The sequence below is a fragment of the Arvicanthis niloticus genome, chromosome 9 (genome assembly GCF_011762505.2).
Source record: "Arvicanthis niloticus isolate mArvNil1 chromosome 9, mArvNil1.pat.X, whole genome shotgun sequence".
In the NCBI taxonomy this organism is placed as follows: domain Eukaryota; kingdom Metazoa; phylum Chordata; class Mammalia; order Rodentia; family Muridae; genus Arvicanthis; species Arvicanthis niloticus.
In genome coordinates, this window is record NC_047666.1 from 34353136 (window position 1) to 34372444 (window position 19309).

Sequence of the window (19309 nt, forward strand, 5' to 3'; positions counted from 1 at the left end):
TTGGAAAAGATATACCAAGTGTCACCCTCCCTGAGAAGATGGGTTGCAGTGAGTCCTACAGCAGCCTTGCAAAGTGAGCTACAGAACAACCCAGAAACAGCAAGGAGATAGGAAGAAATGCACTCGTAACTAGACTGTTGCTTTAGCCTCGGTCCTCAGATTCCTCCCCAGAGCAACATCTTCCTACCTGCAGCAAGTGGATTACATAGGTTTCGCTTCCCCATTCCTGTTACCATCCACTCCGTGTGAGGCAGGTACTGAGATGGGTTATTTTTTTTAAAAAGACATCTAAAACAACTATAAAGCTGAGTAGCTGCCCTCTGCAAAGGAGCCAGCCATAACACAACACAGCTTGAGTGGTCTCTGATGCTAGAAATGCATGCTCTTTAAACCTGTATCCCTCTGATGTGTATCCACTAATCACCCAACTCTTCCCCACAAGTTTCTCAGGGAAAGAACCCAGAGCATGAGAGCAAAACTAGACTTTGTGAGCAGAGAGCCAAGGCCTGACTCTTGGGCTCTGCATGGTGAGGGGAGGTTCCTTGGATAGCCAATTAGCCTCTTCCTACCTTGGTGCTACCTTCTGCCTGTAACACCAAAGAGTACTGTAGGGAGCTGGAAATGGTCTACAACAGGTGCCCAAGGGATTATGACTAGACCCTATCCTTGGTCTGCCAAACAAAGGTTTGTACAACCTCATGGACTTAACCAAGCCAGAGCCAGAGTGAAGCAATCACCCATCCTCTGTGTCTAGGACAGTCACCAGGGCAGCCACTACAAGGCCTGGAAGCTGAGGTACACGGACAGCAGAGACACTTACAGTTCCCTTACACGCAGGCCGTTCGGGAAACAGGAGCTCCGGATTTCTGTGATGTTGTTCGAACTCAGATCCAGCACTTCCAAGGACAGGTATGACTTCAGCTGACTTCCATCCACACTAAGAATCTTGTTGTGCTGCCTGAAACAGAGCAGGGGTAAGACGGCAGCTGACTACCCCCAACAATCACACACACACACACACACACACACACACACAAATGCACACATGCACTCTGGATTGTGTACTCCCTGAAACTGAGCAGGAGGCAAGGTAACAAACTCTCGTCTTCCCCACTGTTTCCGCAATTCTACTTTTACCTAACACTAGAATTCAGTGACATTCAGTATGTGGCATTTTCTCTTTCTATTGCATTATCATCTGCTGGTTCCATGTTATATTTTCTGTACAGAATATGCTCTTTGCCCAAAACTGTACCTCAGCTATTCCACCTAAAACAACACAGGGAGATGGTATGCTCAGTGCATAGAGGACATGCAAATGCACCAAGCTGCCCCAATCAAACCCCATCTCTGATCTCTGGAACCCAGTCTAGCATTGTGACTAAAGACTACAGGCACCAGAGCTCACTTCAATCCAACCAACTATGTCACAAGTTATAGTCTATTGATATGTACTATATGCCAGGCATGAACACAGAAGAAACTGTAAAGAACACCATAATAATGAGGACTAAACCTGACTCTGAAATTAGGCAGGAGCTCATTGCTGGGCCCAGCTGGGAACACATCCCTGAATCTCTGCCCTTGGTGACTATGGACCTCGGTTTTCTCATCTGAAAGATCTGAAAGAGGAGAACACAGCCTGCTACCTTAAACCACACTGAAAATTCTGGGGAGTATTTCAGTGCTTACTTTCTCTTGCCATGACTTATTCTCACCTTTAATCCTCTCTCTGCAAAAACCCAAACCTACATAGCCAGCGTTAGCAAGTCATCAGGAGAAAGGCAACAGACAGGGTGGGGGGGGGGGTTCAGTGGGAGTGGGAACACTGATGCAGGTTTGGCACTGCCTAGTTGGGCCACAGTGAAAAGTTTGCTGGGTGGTAGTGCTGAGACTGTGGGTCCCAGGCACATACTCTGCCAGCTATGAGTAAACAGGGGCAGCTCTCCAGCCAATCAAAAGCCTTCTGGAACAAAAACCAAAAAAGCTTGGTGTTGCTTACCAAGTGGCATCCCCTTTTAAACAAACACTTGACCGAATCAGTTCCAGCAGGCATAAACAAGGACCTCTTTCCCAGAAGCTCCGGGACTGTCAGGCCCCTTTGTTCTCTTCACAAGTCTCCCAGGCCCTGAAACTCAAAATGCATTTGCACAACTGTGCTGAGGGAGAGACAGACTTCCCTGAGAGGAGGGACCCTGTCCCTTTACCTCTCTAGGCTCCTCCCCAAGCTACTTCCTGAGTTCTTTATTAATGTCTTCAATAAAGGCGGTCTCTTCAGTTTTCTGACTCCAAAAGAAAAATAGAAGCTTTATTATGTAAAGTATGGGAAGAAAAAGAACAAGAAATAAAGGCCACAGCACTGGGCCTCATCCGGGAATTCTGAATATAGTACCAGGGAGCCAGGAACAGAGGACCAGGAGCCCACAAAAGAGTCTGGCACTCTGAAGCTGACACAAGCAAGCCCTGTGACAGTCTTGCCTCTCTTCTCTTCCCTCACACCTCCCCTCTGTCTCCTCTGTCTTTGTCTTTCGTCTTACACTTTTTCTTCTTTCTTGGCAGTATGTTTATCCACTGAACCGCATTCTAGGCCCCCATTCTGGACAGATGCCACTGTTAAGAAGACAAGACATTTTCACACAGTGGGAAAAGTTCCCCACTGAGCAGAGAAACAGCTATGGAGATGAAGAGACTGTGGGAGTGAAGCATGAGCTCTGCAAAGGGTGAAACAGGGAGAAGTCCTCAGGAAAGGCCTGAGAGGATGATGAGGCAGGAAGAGCCGGGTGGGGAGATGAGGAGTTGGCTCAGACTTAAGAGCTGGCTTGTCAGGCTGAACCAAACCAGGAGTCACTCAGTGGGCCAAGTGAGAAGGGTAGCCACCAGAAAAGGAGACAAGAGAATTAGAAAAGGGGTCTTAGGAACCGGGCTCTGCAGCAAGAGGAACGCCTATTGGCCAGGTGAGCAACACCACCTGCAGTCAGGTCCCAAGCCAGCAGCTGAAGGAGCCAATGGGGTCACTTGTGGGGAAGATACCTGCAAATCAAGCATCTGAATAAGGGTGAAGCAAGTCAACTTGAATCCTGAGGGTCCTACACCTGCTGATTTTAACAAATGCCACAAGATACTCAGGAGGAAAAAAAGTGATCACGCCTGTACTGCACACATGAAAATTCTTCTTGTCGTCATTCCTGAAGCAATAGCATAAGAGTAAGATAATTATTTACAAAGTATTTGAACTGTACTGGGTATTAAATGTAATCCAGAGACTTCAGGTACTATACACAGGGACATACAAATACTGCATTAATTTACATATGAAAATTAAGCATTCTGGGTTTAGATATCATGAAGAACCACTACAATTCAACAACAAAACATCCTGATTAAAATATCAGCAAAGGGGGCTAGAGAGATAACACAGTTTCCACCATGAAACTCACAAGAGCCTGTAACAGCAGCTCATGGGAGACCTGATACCATGTACAACCACCTTCAGACATGGAATACAGTCACATAATCACACATATACACAAAGAACATAAAAAAAATGTATGTTAATCAGCAGAAGACTTAAATAGACATCTCCCAAAGAAGATGCACAAATGGCCAGCAGGTATCAGTGTTTCTAAGGGAAGCATAAATCAAAGTTATGGTAGCTACTATCGAAGGAACACAAGAGAATGTGGAGAAATCAGACTCCAGCAAGCAGTGGGGGGAGTGAAGGATGCTGTAGGAAACAGTATGACTAAACAATTACCTAAACTGTAACACAGAATTGCCACCTCTGGCCAGGCGATGGTGGCTCACGCCTTTAATCCCAGCACTTGGGAGGCAGAGTCAGGCGGATTTCTGAGTTCGAGGCCAGCCTGGTCTAGAGTGGGTTCCAGGACAGCCAGGGCTATACAGAGAAACCCTGTCTCGAAAAACCAAAAAACAAAATAAAACAAAACAAAAAAACAATTGCCACCTCTGAATAACCCCAAAACAGAAGGCAGATCTCAAGGGGACATTCTCACGTGTTCATAGAAGTATTATTCAGAATATTCAAAAGATGAAGCAACCCAAATGTCTAGTGGCAGATGAATAAAGAAAACTAGGGATAAACTACAGCTGCCTAAACTGTGTGTGCCACCTTATATAGGGTCACATAACGGAATGTATGGAGGAGACAAAACTTGGTAACAGGCTTCCGAATGTACGATGACAAAATATTAATTTAAAATTTAATGTGTCATGAGTCAACGATGCTTCCAACTGCACATACCCATGGCGTATCACGTGGCTTCACTGCAGCCCAGGGTCTAAATACCAATGGCCGTGCTATGTACGTCTGCATGCTACAGAAACACATCTCAGCTCACATTCGAAACAACTGTCAGTTACAAACTCCAGTGCTTTTAATGTACGACTTATACACCAAAGAAATGCTTCAAAATAATTGATGCCCTATTGTCAGTAAGTTCATTTTGTATACCTATCTTATGCACCCATATGCCTACCATTGTGTAAGCTTTCTGTTCTTATAAAAATATAATTGTTTAACTCTAAAAAGCAAAGTTTTCTAAACTTTCCTGTCATTACTGAAACTTTCCAGTTTATCTCTGAAATATATTCAAATATTACATTTTAAAAATTGCTGCTTCAGTTGCTGACCTCAGTTTCTCACACACACATACACACAAATTGTTCAATGAATTCCAGAATTTCCAATAGTTTGTTGTACATGGCCCTACCCATATTTCTACCATTTTGTACAACATATACAAAATGGCATTCTTAGCACTTAAAGTTATAAATTTTTAAAGAGATTTTCTTTGAGTGTGTGTGTGTGTGTGTGTGTGTGTGTGTGTGTGTGTAATGCAAACCTGTGCATATATGCAGGCCCGAAGAGGGTATTATTAGATCTCTCAGCGCTGGAGCTATGGGTATTTGCAGAATGACCAGCATTACTTGGTGCAAGAATCTAAGCTCTAACCCTAACCCTAACCCTGAGGACTGCAAGTTTGAAGCTAACCTCAACCACATAACAAGTTCTAGAGAGTTCTAGGTACCCTAGGCTGCATGATGAGACCCTGTTTCAAAAGGAAGGAAAGGAGGGCAGGCAAGCACCAGAAAATAAAATACAAAAGTGGTTGCAAAATCAGGGGTTTAAAAAAAAAAGACAATAAAGATTGGCTGGTAGTGGACATGGAGTTTCAGTATTGCAGGAGAGGGAACACCTCAAGAAAGGCTGTACAACAACAAAACTACTACTGAACTTTCTGCTTAATTTTTATGTCTATTTTATCTTCAGTTAAAAATAAAACACAATTTAGAGATCTAAACAAAATGAGTCTTGGTTCCTGACACTCTTCTCCTGAAAACAACTGACTGTAGCCCACCCGTCACTTAAGGCGTCGAAAGCACAGTCAGTGTCTGTCACAGACCCGCCTAAGTTCCTACTCTTCAATTTCAGATGTTCTGCCCTATATCTGTCCCCACTGGAGAAGCCACTGGCCTTTGCACTTCCTGCTTCTACTGCCTGGGACACTACCTCTCCACAGAGCAATGTGTCTCATCCTCTACTCCCTGCTAGCGAGGCTTTCCTGGCCACTCTTTCTGAAATCACACATGTGCATGTACCCCCATCACCCGCCTTGTCTGTACTCTAATTGCTATCGGCTACACTGGGTACATACATATCTAGTTCACCATCTTCATTCCCACCATGGCATGCTGCCATGAAGAAAGACATGCTTCTACTTCCGACTGTGCCTCCAGGCACTAGAAGGGTACAAGCTGCAATACAGGTCACCAAGAGGGAATGCAGCTACATGCAAAAGAGTTACGGGTGAGCACACAAATGGGATTCACCAACATTCTTGCAACAGAAATTGTTCAAGCAAAGAACTTCAGGCAGAATCAACAGGAACAGGAAGAAGTTTGCTATGGCACACAGGTCTTGTGACAGCCCCACCCAAATGGGAACACCTGTGTCAAATCCAAGGCAGCCCAGCTGCTGAGAACACAAACCACGTTCTCTCTGGGGCTTCATCTCTGCCACCAACTACAGCCTGGGCCCCACCCAGGCTCGGAGCCTAGATGTTGAAGCTCTGACCCTACAGAAGTCTGCACTCTCCTTGAAAGACAAGCTGTGTGAACCTGCGTGAGATCTGCCTGAGGACCCTAGCCTGACATATGGCCACAGCCCTACTGGAGATGTGCTGTGAGTGCTGTCACTCAAGTTCACAATCCCATGGTGCCACACACAGGTGTGAATCTTAGAGTCCCATTTATAAAGTGGAGTATGAAGTTCCTATAACCCATAGGCTGATATGACCTGACATGTTCTAGCAGATGCTCAATAACATGAGTCCTTGCTTTATTAGTCATTGTATCCTCAGGAGCAATCTGTGGATCTAGTTCATAGAAAGTACTTTGAAAAAAAAAAAAAGTGAGAACAATGAATGGATGACTGGTTCCCTCCTGTTCCACTGCACACTCCAATGCAAAGAGGTAAGCCTGGCTCTTCTCTCAGGAACAAAGGACTGAGTCAGAGCTCTCAGCTTCACTTAGGAACCAGGCCTTAGGAACCTGGCAAGAATACCATTCCCAGCCCCTGGAACAACCAAGCTGTCTCAGGGAGCCAGCCTTTAAAGCAAATCCAAGATGGACCTCCAACCAGCTGGGGTAGATCCCCTTCTTGTTCCCACAGCAAGCACACATCTTTGACCCATGAGTGCCAAACACCCCAACACCATTTCTTCTTGGTCGCTGGCCCTGCCTTCTAGCTCTCTACTCTTATGTCTAGAGAAAAGGACAAGCATGGAATCACACAGAGAAACCACCCCTCCTCCTTCCTGAAAGCAGAGGACCTGAAAGCCCATCTGTTGCACCAATTCAAGACAGCACACCATGTCACAAAACTTCCTATTCTTTTTGTTTGCTTGCTTGTTTGCTTAAGACGGAGTCCCATGTAGTCCAGATAAGAAAACACCCCATTCTTAATGAATATTCAAACAAGTCATTTTACATCACCCATTAATCTTTCTGCTCACCTACCAAGAAAGTCCACACTCATCTCCATAACCTCTGACTTATCTCCAAGTTCTTATAACCATAGCTGATCAACTGCTATAAGATCAACGTGTCATATAGCCAGCCCTAGGCAAAACAATTAAACCAAATAGCAATCTAGCCTGGTAAATATGACTACCATTTCTACTTAGAAAGGTTCAAAGCAATGAAGGGCTTTGTGGTGCAAAGACAAATGTTGGAATTTACTTGACTGAGGTCACAGCTAAGATGTAAGAGGAGGCAAGAGGCAAACCCAGAAGAACTTGAGTCTTGGCCTGGCCCACTAAGGTTCTCCCAGCAAGTACACAGAAAAGCTTGACTCTGTTTGCATACTAGCTGGTTATTTCTTTTTCTTTTTAACTTTATTTTATATGTATGGGTAAGTTTTGCTTACATGTATGCCACTGTACCTCAAAAGGACCTGTGCCCACAGAAGTCAGAACAAAGCTTCATATTCCCTGAAACCAGAGTCATGGGCAGTTTTAAGTGCTGAGAATCAAGCCTGGGTGTTCTAGATAAGCAATACATGCTCTTAACTGGTATGTCATCTCTCCAACTCCTAGCTAACTATTTCTTGATCAACTCTGATGGGTCTATGTAAACTGGCTTCCACCAGTTCCAACTTCCCAGGGTTCTACATGAACAGCATCTGGGTACAGGACCTGTGGAACCAAGCCTAGGCAAGCACGGCAGATGGAAGCAAAGGCCTCACTCACACTGGAGGAAAGATTAGCTCACAGACAGCTGTTTCCTCATTGGGCAACTGAAACAGCAGAAGGCTACATGTTGCTTTTACAAAAGGCAAGGACGGTGCAAGGCAGGGGGCAGCAATGGCCTCATCAAAGGAACATTCACAAAGCCAGTGATTCTGCAGTCAGGAATTTGGGGTAGAGGGTGGCAACCTGGTCACATGGTACTCACTTCTATCAAGTGTTAGTTTACCCCCGAGGCTGCCCTTTGGGGTAAGGAAAACTCGATACAGCAGAAGTCTGTTACAGGAACACCTGCTAAAGGCTTCAAAAATAATATCAGTCTTCAAAGGAGGGTAAGCATGATAAGCTCCCTTCCACTTGGCTACATTTTCAGAACTGATGTTAAATTAGACAGTAAAACATACCGAGGCATGCAAAAGAGCACTTAAGACTTCTTATCACGAGCACCTGTTCCACTCCACCCTGTGAAGCCTGGTTCACAAAGTCCCCTTAGTAGTGGAAAAGATCTTCTGTCAGGGATCACAGCCAGGAGGAGAGGTGAGTAGATCAAAGGCACGGGGACAGAGTAGGTAGGTCAAGTGGCGATTTCTGGTTCCTGAAATTATGCACCCACTCACTGTACCAGCAAACTTACTCTTTAAGAGGCCAGGTGGTGAATAACTTAAGTTTTGTAAGCCATGTGATGTTTGTCACTACTCAGATTCAAATTCTGCTTCTAGGGTGTCTAAGCAGCATAGACAATACAAAGCCAGCGTGGTTGTGTTCTATTGAAACGTTACTAACAGAAACAAGCAGCAGGCTAGGACTGGGCACGTGTTATTATTTGCTACCTTCTTGATAGCAATCAGTTTCTGTTTCTAGGAAAGACTCTAATTCTAGGTGTGGTACAGTTTTTTACCTGCTTGTCAGTCTCCTTTCTCTACCAGGTTTAGCTGCCGACCTTTCTTCCTTCCCAATCAGACAGCCCCAGCTGCAGTCTTTACTGCCCGTCTTTTCCAGCTCTTCAGAAGTAAATGGAACCCAGGTTCCCAGTGTTGGCATGTTCTTCTTTGAAGGTGACCCAGCTTACATCCTGGAGCTGATGGAAAGAGTTCATCCAATGCGGCTATCGTGGAGCACACAGACAGCCATACTGTGTGTCTCTTTAAAACTGTCCCAACTACTCTGAAGCAGACGGAGCTGGCCAACTAGTCTTCACAGCCAATCGTTGATGACCTTTCTTCTCTCAAGCCATTATGATGACTGTGAACTCTTAACAAGAAATACAAAATCTTTCATAATTTTAAATCACTAAATTTAGCAAAAATCCAAATTATAACTCTTTCTTGAACCTCTGAAGAAAGCATAGGTTTGGGGCTTTTTTTGTTTTGTTTTGTTTTGTTTTGTTTTGTTTTTTTTACACAACCTAGACCTGAACAGGGAAACAACAACAACAACAAAACAAAACAACAACAACAACAAAAAAAACCACCAACAACAACAACCTGTAACATGCCCTTCCACTTTCTCACCTCCAGCCCACCATTCCCACAGCCATCCTGGAGGCAGTTGATCAGAACCTCCAGCAGGGCAACGCTGGCTGCAGAGAGCACTTTGCACGCCACAGCCCTGCTCTGGGGTTATGAGACTCTGCCACTTAGGACACAGCCCACTGCTCAACTTTAGCAGGCACTTAGAGTCTGGTCAGAACAACTGAAGGCATCCACAGATGACATGGGGAACTACGATATAACTTAACACATCATACATGTAACTGGCACAATGTGAGACAACCAGAGACCCTCCCTGAAGATAAAACAGTGCAGCATTCAAATGCCTCATGATGAAAAGACTGAAGCTGGCCCATTCACTAGTCCTCACATCCAATCACTGATGACGACCTTTCAAAAGAACAAGGAACCCCTGAACAGGCCACAGGATATTTATTTATATACATTTATAAACATTTTTACACTATAAAAGTCTCAGTGTGACTTTTATATATAAGTTATACATTCAGAGTTCAGAATATTTTATTAAAAAGCGCATATACAATCTACGTGATCATCACTCAGATCAAGACAGAAAACTGCTACCTCCTGACATTCTCTTAGCTGTTACTCTTCTCAGACCAAACCTATAATTTCTTCCAACCATGAATGATTGTGTCTATTTGTATGCTTTATATATACAAAATCATTCCATATAAACTCTTCTATTTCTGGCTACTTTTGCTCACATTTTGAGATCTACTCAGACTATTCTTTCCTACTGAGAGAGTGTGTGTATGCATGCATGTCTGTGTGTGTGTGTGTGTGTGTGTGTGTGTGTGTGTGTGTAATAGAGTCTAGGTGTATAGCCCAGGCTGGCACTACTCTCACCCTCCTAAAGCTTGAGCCTCCATCCCAACTATAACATGGTATTTCTACTAGAATTTAATTTGGTTATTTGGTTTTTGTTTGTTTTTTCCATGCCATTTTTTAACCAGCACTGGAGTATTCCCAGCTGGGACTATTGTGAAAATCATAACCATGAACACAGGAAAGTCTTCCAAATATGCCTGTTGGTGCGTATCTGGTAGGCATGCAAGGGCCAGTCCTGACATTACACACGGTCATCAGATATGCACATATCCAGCCTCATACAGATGCTGGTAGCTTTCTTGCAGACTATATTCTCCAAGGTTGAAATGAACCTGAGAAACAGTTTGTTCCAAGTATCCATTTTATGCTGTTTTGTTTATGGAAGTCACACCTTGCTACTGTCTGTCCCCCACTTCTCAGTGAAACCTATTATAAGGGCCAGTGAGGTGGCTCAGTGGATAAAGACACTTGCAGCCAAGTCTAGCAACCTTAAGTTCAATCACTGGGACCCACATGGTTGAAGCTGACTACTGAAGACTGGCTCCTGAAAAATCTATCTATCTGTCTATCTGTCTGTCTTTTCTGTCTGTCTGTCTATCTATCCATCTATACATCCATAATGTATGTAAGTGTAAGTGTAAAAAAACATAAGTATTAGGAACATAGCTCAGAACCACAGAAGTTCAATCTAATCACCTTGTTAAGCTGTTCACTGAGGACCTAACAATGAGCACAGGGATGATAACATGTATAGGGTATAAGCTGGCAAGAATAATGTCAAGATTAATGCCCTATGCAGCCTGAACACAAGGCCCAGGAGAGTTTTAAACCAAGTGAGCACAGAAGAGCTTTCAAAAGCCAATCTAAAGAAAAGAAAAGCTCAACATGGCAATCAGAGGTATTGTTGCCCCCACTAGCCTGGTTTATAACCATCTTCCTAAAGAGAAAACCAAAACCATCTGTCCCATTGTGTGAACTCACAACCTGCTTGAAGACACTAGTATCTTTTAAGATGGCCCAGCCCAGATGATTTGGTGGACAGGAAGTGAGAATCAGAGTGAGCAGGTCTCTTGCTCACTGCCTCTCTCTTTCCCCTGCTGCTAGTGAATCACCAGTTCCCTGGGGAATTTTGGCAGATTCTCAGCCTGGCTGCAGATGACGTTCTGAATCTGTTTATTCAGGTGGAGATTGGATAAAAACAAGAGCAGCCCAGTGGCAGGAGAAACAGCCTCCGCCAGGCAGGGTCAACCCTCCTAAGGCAGGACTGGGCTGAGTCAACCAATCTCCCAGCCGGCTCACTTCCTTCAGGATCACTGACCCCCTTGGGGTCCTCAACAGACAGTTTCCATTAACTCTTTGGGAAAAAAAAAAAAAAAAAACCTGATGCCTCACAACCATGTGAAGACATGGTCTGAGGGACACTGCTGCAGCAGATCCCACTCGGTTCCCACCACCAGCTTACGCGGACTGAGCTAGAAGCTACAGGTTTACAAAGAAGAAACCAGGGAAAATCAAGAAGCACTCGGCATCATTAAGTCTAGAGCAGTGGTTGCTAACTTTTGGGTCTCCATCCCTCTGGGGGTTCTAACAACCTTTTCACAAGGGTCACATATCAGATATGCTGAATATCAGATATTTATGTTGTGATTCATAACTGTAGCAAAGTTATTACAGTTATGAAGTACCAACAAAAATAGTCTTATGATTAGGGTCCCCACATGAGGAACTGTATTAAAGAGTCCCAGCATTAGGAAAAGCGAGAAGCCGGGGTGTAGAAGGACCCAGCCCAGGGGAGAACTGGTTCATGAAGACATAGTCCTAACTGCCAAGTGTTGCTGCAGCATCCTATATAAAGATGCACAAATAAAACAGTCACAGAGAATGTCCTCAGGAAAATGTACACTCCTGGGTAAAAGGGGCCCACATGAAAAGGCTTCCTAATACTCCAAAAAACAACATTCTGAGAAATTCTGAGAAGATAAAAACACCGAGACAGTAAGGTGTCAGCAGCTGCCAAGAGGGAGAGGGAAGAAGGCAGGATGGATAGGTAAAACAACTAGAGTCTCGGGGAGTCGCTGCACATTCGGATCCACAGAACTACAATTCCAGGAGATCTCGTATAATCTTTGGTTCATCGAGTATAAATACTGAGCCACAGTAGACAAGGGAAGCAAGTACTGGAGTAGAAGGGGGTGCCAGAGGAATGCTCTGGACTGTATGACTATTCTATAAGCCCGGACCTGCTCTAAAAGTATATTAATTAAAAATAAAATCTCAACCACGTGTGGATGGCCCGTGCCGATAATCCTAGCACTCGGGAGATGAGGCAGGGGAAGACTGAGCTTTAAGCCAGCCTAATGAGTCCAGAGTTAGCTTGGGCTGCAAAATGAGACTGTCTCAAATCTATGCCCCCACCTCAAAAAAGTCTCAAGTATCATGTAGTCCTGAGGTTACAGCAGCAGAATGCAAGGAACACACTGGCTGGGCATTTCCACTTTCTCTTCTTAACTGCTATACCCTTGGTACCCAGAAAAATGCTTAGAATATAGAAGTTTCTCCTCCAGGGTTTGTTGAGTGAAATACAACTCTAGCTCAACCTCCTGACAATTATATAGAAGAAAATACAAGTAAAACCATCAAGCCTACATTTTTTTAACAATGAAGAGGAATTAAAAGTAAAGCAGCCTTAACTTTCTTTTCCAGGTAAGGAACCCATAGGCAATTTTAAAGAAAGTGGGGGAAAGTGGGTTTCTGAGTTACTTACACCTTTCTGGTGTTCACTTAGCCCCAAATACTGAGATTCATGGCTGAGACACTGCTAGATCAAGGCTAGCTGCTATTTCTTTTTGCCTGGCTTGGGGACAGCAGGCTGAGTCATCCTAGTGTCACCAGCACAATGCTTTCCCACTCCCTCAGAAGGGTTCCAGTCAGATGCCACTGACCAGTGTGCTCTGAAACCACATCTGCCTTTAATCCCTGGGGACACAGGCTGGGATCCCCAATACTGGCTGGGATTTCTAAAGGCTTGGACTTCCTTCCATTCCTGCAGGAAGGGAATCTGTACTGTTATCTAGGCAGGGCAGCAGGGTGTCTATCAGAGTCATAAGACCATCGGAATTTCCATCTACATATAGACACCCTACATGGAAAAGCCACAAATGTTTTCTTTCCTAGTCAAGGTCACCACCACGGCCCCCAGGTGCTCTCTCAGCTTTATCTTCCCCCAAACTGTTTTCCTTGTTTCTGACCCTAGCCACCTCTACCTGTGAGGTTCATCTGCTACCTCACAGACCCTAGCACACCCATGGTGCTTCCCTGTATCCCCCTCCACTAGACTAGCAGTCTGCAGGCTGTCAAGCCTCCATCTCTGGCACAACCAAAGGGCAAGGCCAGCCAGGCCTCTCCTGACTTACAGTAAACATGTCTAAGACCAGTCTCTTATGTGGTCAAGGTCATAGCCCATGCTGTAGGAAAGAAAACTACACAGAACAATGAGGAACACAGAGTCTCCCAGACCCCAGGGTCTGGGCAGCTGTCTCTGAACAATCAAATCAGACAGAGCCAGACAGCACTGTGTTACTGTCCAGTCCCTCGCCCCTAGCAGTGCACTACGTGGATTTTTCTTCCTGTTATTGGGATGGAGGAGGAGAAAAGGTAGGAGATGGCAGTTGCTTAAAACAAGATGGGAAGAGGACGTTTAAGGTCAGCAACAAACTCCAGGCCCTCTGACCAAGGTGCCAGAAGAAAGAGTCTTTCTCCACTAAGGGCTCTATCCAGCAAGGATTCTCATGAAAGAGACCCCCACAAATGTTGGTTTGTGAGGGGAGCACCAGAGTCCAAAAACCAATGAGCTCTGTCACCAACTCTTGTGGTCCCTCTTCCTACTGACTTCATCATGCAGGACCAGAAAACAGATGTAACTAGGATAAAAAACAACAGGGTGACCTCCCTGTTCCCACATTCCCAAACAGAGCACAGAGTCCTTCATATGGCCACACTTCATGTCATCTTTGAGTGTCAAGTATACCAAAACACTGTCCATCTAATGTGGTAAGCCAGAGGCAGGATACATGGGTTGTCAGTGTGCATGGCACCACTCTAAAAGTCCTAGACAGAGAAAAGTAGGACATAGCCCTCACCCAGAGTCTAACAGCAATCAAATCTTTACTCTTACTATTACCACTGTGCTTTCCAATTTGGTAAATAAGCTTATTTAAAAAACAAAAACAAACAAACAAAAAACAGTTAAATGTGAATTAGATGCTGAGCTGTAGGACCTAACCTTTTTTTTTTTTTTTAAACTTTCCTAGGTTTTATTTATTTTTATGTGTAAAGGTGGGTTTTTTTGTTTTTGCTTTTTCTGAATATATATCTGTGCACATGTGTGCGGTACCTGCACAAGACTTAGAAGAGGACACCAGAGCTCCTGGGCCTGAAGTCATGTAGGTGCTGGGAATTGAATATCGGTCCTCTGGAAGAGCAACCAGCTCTCACTGAGCCATCACTCTGGCCCCCGTGAGACCTAATCTTTAACTGGAAATACCTAGGTAAAGGGTATTATGGAGCATAGCCTTCACCGATTCGCTATGTGTGCACTATGCACAGATGAGGATTCTGGGTACTGCAGTCTAGAGTCTCCTATAGAACCCTGTACCCTAACAGTCTCACAGCATGTGAGCCTACTCCAGGCCACGGTAGCTGAAACCTGGATTAAACTCACAGAGCTGATCTACAGACAGGCTGGACTTCCCACTTTGCAGATGGAAATAACTTTACACAGGAGCCCAGAATGTAAATGCCACACTCTCAGGGTTGTGGAATAGCCTTATGATGGAGAAGCGTAGTAGTCAGATCCTTGGGGAAGAGATCATCACTGGTCAGAACCCAGAACCTCCCATCAGAGAAGCATCCCTTGTGCTGGGCTACCATGTGATCAGAACAGTGGTAGGACCTGTCTCTACAGATGTTGAGTAAACAAATGAAACTAGGAAACATTGTATATACCCCTAGTGACCCACACACCTTTCCAAGCCCTTAGCCTACAAGCTATAAACACATTGTTGCTCTAGGGCATCAGACCTCCTCTATATACACTGAATATGACTAAGGTGGTCAGCTTCCCCATGCCTACACAGATGATGAGAGTACCTCTCATTTCTAGGCTGAAAGCATGATGACAAGGAAGAATGGTTCCAACCATGCAAGTCAAGGTTCATCCAGATCCAAACTCAGAGGCTTCATCCTGGCTAGGAGCCATCCAGCTAACTAGGTGTTCTCAAACTCCTAGCTATGCTGTCCTGTGAGCAGAAGCAGCACAAGAAGAGAACAGAAAGGGAATTGATGGAGCCAGGATGTCCTAGAAATTTCTTCAGGGGCCACCAAAGGGCTGCCTGCCACTGAAACATTCCCCTAGATCCATAAGCCAGCTTTGAAACAGCCCTGTAGTTCCAGGCAGAGGAGGAAGCTGTTTCAGCATTTGGCTGAAGCCTTTAAGACAAAGTCCTCTCCCTCTGGGGAGTTATACCATGTTGTGCCTTTAAAAATAAAACCAGGCCTGTTTCCTGCCTCATCTGGAAGACGTTTGATCTCCTGATCATAAGATTTAGACTCTCTCTTACCACACAATTTCCCAAGCCTTTCAGCATATGAACTAAGTGCACTTGGAAAACCAAGAATGGGCTTAAGAGCTGGCCCTTTAATGATGTCCTCCTTATCCACCCCATAGATGGCATGACTGCCACAGCACCAGAGCAACACCACAGTCGATGCCACTGTTCTGCACCCCGAACACCAGACCCCATCCAGTCTGCTCTGCAGGCCCACAAGAGCAAGCATGTGCTCTGTTTCTCTCTTGGAACTACATGCTTTTAAAGCATGCCATTCATTGTGCACTTAAATGCCAAAGGTAAGCCTGCAAAACATATGTGGGGGGCAGGGTGGGGGAACAAGAGAAAATCTTTCAGCTTAGCACTAGACAAATTCTTAGACCTGACCCTAAAAGCACAATCCAAAAGGTGAGAAAGTAATGTACTGGACTTTACCTCCAAATACCAGACAAGGGGAAAATATATTCAAACTACACATCCAACACAGACCAGTATGTAGAATATGTAAAGGCCTTACAGAACTCAAATGCCGAAAGTAAAGTAAAATAACTAATTTGAAAATAATTAGGAAGTCTGACATTTCAGCAAAAAGATTCACAGACAGCTGAGCACTGGGGTACACACCTATGAGAAGAGAGAGCTCAGAGCCAGCCTGGACTGTATCAAAATCAGAAAAAAAAATAAAATAGCCCACAGGTAGCAAATAAGGCAGAAGAAAATGTTCAGCATCACTGACCATCAGAGAAATGCAAATTTAAATCACAATGAAATATATCTATATCTATAGATTTAAGAAGTTAGTAGAATGGCCATAGAATTAAATAAAAATAAAATTTATCACCAAACACTGACCAGAAAAAAAAAGTGGGTTATTTATACATTGCTTGTAGAAATTGAAAATGGCACAGCTATTCTGGAAGAGTCTGGCCATTTTTAAAAAACAAAACAGACCATGCAGTGTGTCCCCTGCACTTTGAGGCATTTATCCAGAGAAATGAAAATTTATTTTCACACAAAAACTGCTAGATGAGTGTTCACGGCAACTTTATTCAGAACAATAAAACTCTGGAAAGCCCACAGATGACCTTCAAAGGGTGAAAGATTACACAAGGTGTGATATATCCACACTAGGAAACACAACCTGGTATCAGAAAGGAACAAAGTATCAACACATAACCTCTATCAACCTCCAGGGAATTACACTCAGCAAAAGGACCAACCCCCCAAGTTTCCATCTTCAGAACATTTAAAAGAAAAAAGTATAGACCAGTAGCTTCTCGGTGTGGGAGCAGCAAGGAAGTGGGTATGACCATGCAGAAGGGCCTTTAGTGGGTATGGATATGCTCTAGGACTTGACTATATGATATGAATGTCCTGGTTGTGAAATTTTACAAGATTGTGCCACTGAAGAAATGCAACTAAAGCTATTCAGAGAATTTCTATTTCTCACAGCCACTTGTCAATCAGTAATTACCCTAATTAATAATTGTCACAAGAACAAAAAGCTAGGACAGTCACAGCTGACAGAAGGCCAGGTAGAGTGACAGAGCTATACTCCTCAGCTTCCAATAAAGGAACTAATATACCAGAAAGCCAAGAATGAACACATAAACACACACACACACACACACACACACACACACACACACACACACACACACACAGAGTCTCTGAACTCCAACAGGTTTACAAGAGATCATCCAGAAGGAATACCTGCAAGTAAGATCAGTTCCAGGCAGACAGACTGTCTAATCCAGGCCTCCTGATTTCATGTAAAGGAAACCAAGAGCCTCAGAGGACAGCAACAAGGACAGCAACAAAGCAAGGGCCACCTCACTGTAATCTGAAGCTACAGGAGACAGTACGAAGCAAGGAGATCCCATTTACCTTCACCACAGAGCCACGTGCTCCAGAAGTGACTTCCCAGCACTTCTCCCATGGATAGTATCTTTTTATCTCCCAAGGCTCTGTCCCAAGCAGCTGTGCAGAGGCTGCTGGCACTGGAGACAGGGCCCAGAGTGCCACAGCGCTGCAGCCTCCCCACATTCACTCAGCACCCAGTTAAGAAGCTGGGAAGAGAAACCACAAATTGGCACCTTTGCCTCAGCTGTTTGGGTTTGAAATACATCCAGGAAGTGAGGAAACTGCTCCGGAATCTGCCCTAGAGTCATGTCTTCAAGGGCAGGTCCCCATTATGGGCAGCTCGGCTGGCATTTCCACAAAGGAGGCTGGGGCTCTGCAGAGGCTTGGCAGCAACATCACTTCCCTGGATGTGCTCTTAGGAGGTAGACAGCCATAACCCCCCAGAAGAACCAGCTAGGTGAGAGGGTGGGGACTAGCAGCCTGAACAGCAGAGGCATGAGGCCTTTTCACGGATTTGCAATCCTTAATGAGAATGATGCCAAATGGGCTCCAAATGAGCTCACCTGAGGCCAGCAAATGCTTGTAAAGCAAACATTATCTGGACAGAAGCATCTTGCCCCACACTCCGAGGTGTCTCACACCTAATACAACTTGATATGTCAGCTCAGGACTTGACAAAGATCCTCCTAAGCTCCCAGACCACACATTCCAGAACAAAGTGAGCAACCAGCTTGAGAGGTGGAGGGAAGGAACCTCAGGGAAGACGGGAAGACGGGAAGACGCTCGCCTTCTCTGTGCCTTTAGCATCTCACTGGACTACAGAATTGCATCTCAGAATGCACACAGGACAGTGCGTACACACAGCAAATCAGGTATCAGTGTTTTATATATAAAAAGCTGGACGTATAATGTCTGACTATTTTTTAATTTAAAAATATTTATTTTATATGCCTGTCAATATACCAAGTAATCTAGCCTATCTTTACAAACTGTTAACCTCTGCACAAGTGGGTTGATTCTGCATTCCGCATATACTGCCCAACAATGACAGGCCTTATGAAAGAAAGGCCTGGTATAAACACGAACACATTTCTTCCACTTGGGCTAGGACAGCTGAAAATGGCTCCCAGGTGTGAGCAGACACAATAGGCCCAGACTTCTTTGCAAGGTCAGGCTGCAGGTCAAAGTCAAGCCAGCCATTTTCGGATTAGGTGCACATGCACAAGAGGCTTCCCCAAGTGCTAACTGGATTAGAGAAGCCACCTGCAGGAAGTGGGGAGGGGGAGGAGGAGAGAAGGAAATGGCCCAGTTGGAATGAGTCTGCTGGTGTGGGCAGGAGCCAGCCCCTTTCACACGGGAGGTTGTGCAACCAGAGCAGCTCTGCTTCCAAGCTGCAGTCACAGAGCCCTGGAGGGTGTTCAGAGCCTGCTGCTGCAAGGAGTGGCTCCTCCTCTCCAAGTCTTCCCTGGTTTCTCAAGTATCGGGAGCAGCCTGTATTCCCACTGGATCCTGTACTATATTGAGAGAGGGAGAGAAAGAGGGGGGAAGAAACAAAGGGAGAGGGGGGGGGGAGAGAATGGGAGAGGGGAAGAGCAGGAGAGGGGGAGAGAGGGAGGAAGAAAAAGGAGGAGAGAGGGAAGGACAGAGAGAGAGAGAGAGAGAGAGAGAGAGAGAGAGAGAGAGAGAGAGAGAGAGAGAGAACACCACCCAAAGGCCTAACTAACATAAGCAC

At 44.9% G+C, this 19309-nt stretch overlaps 1 protein-coding gene across 2 annotated transcripts in view; it reads right to left on the reverse strand.

Annotated features, from left to right (window-relative positions):
* Lrig1 (leucine rich repeats and immunoglobulin like domains 1) overlaps positions 1–19309 on the reverse strand; it is a 101126-nt gene that overhangs the window by 27397 nt on the left and 54420 nt on the right. The window contains exons 1-2 of one of the 2 annotated variants that reach the window (XM_076940146.1): positions 8665–8683; positions 821–958 (exon numbers count right to left, since the gene is read on the reverse strand). Coding sequence is in view for 1 of the 2 variants with exons in the window: in XM_034511419.2 (XP_034367310.1) it covers positions 821–958 (138 nt within the window). In the remaining variant the exon portion in view is untranslated. Of the gene's footprint in view, positions 1–820; positions 959–8664; positions 8684–19309 lie in introns of those variants that run through there. The other variant, XM_034511419.2, reaches the window with a different exon arrangement.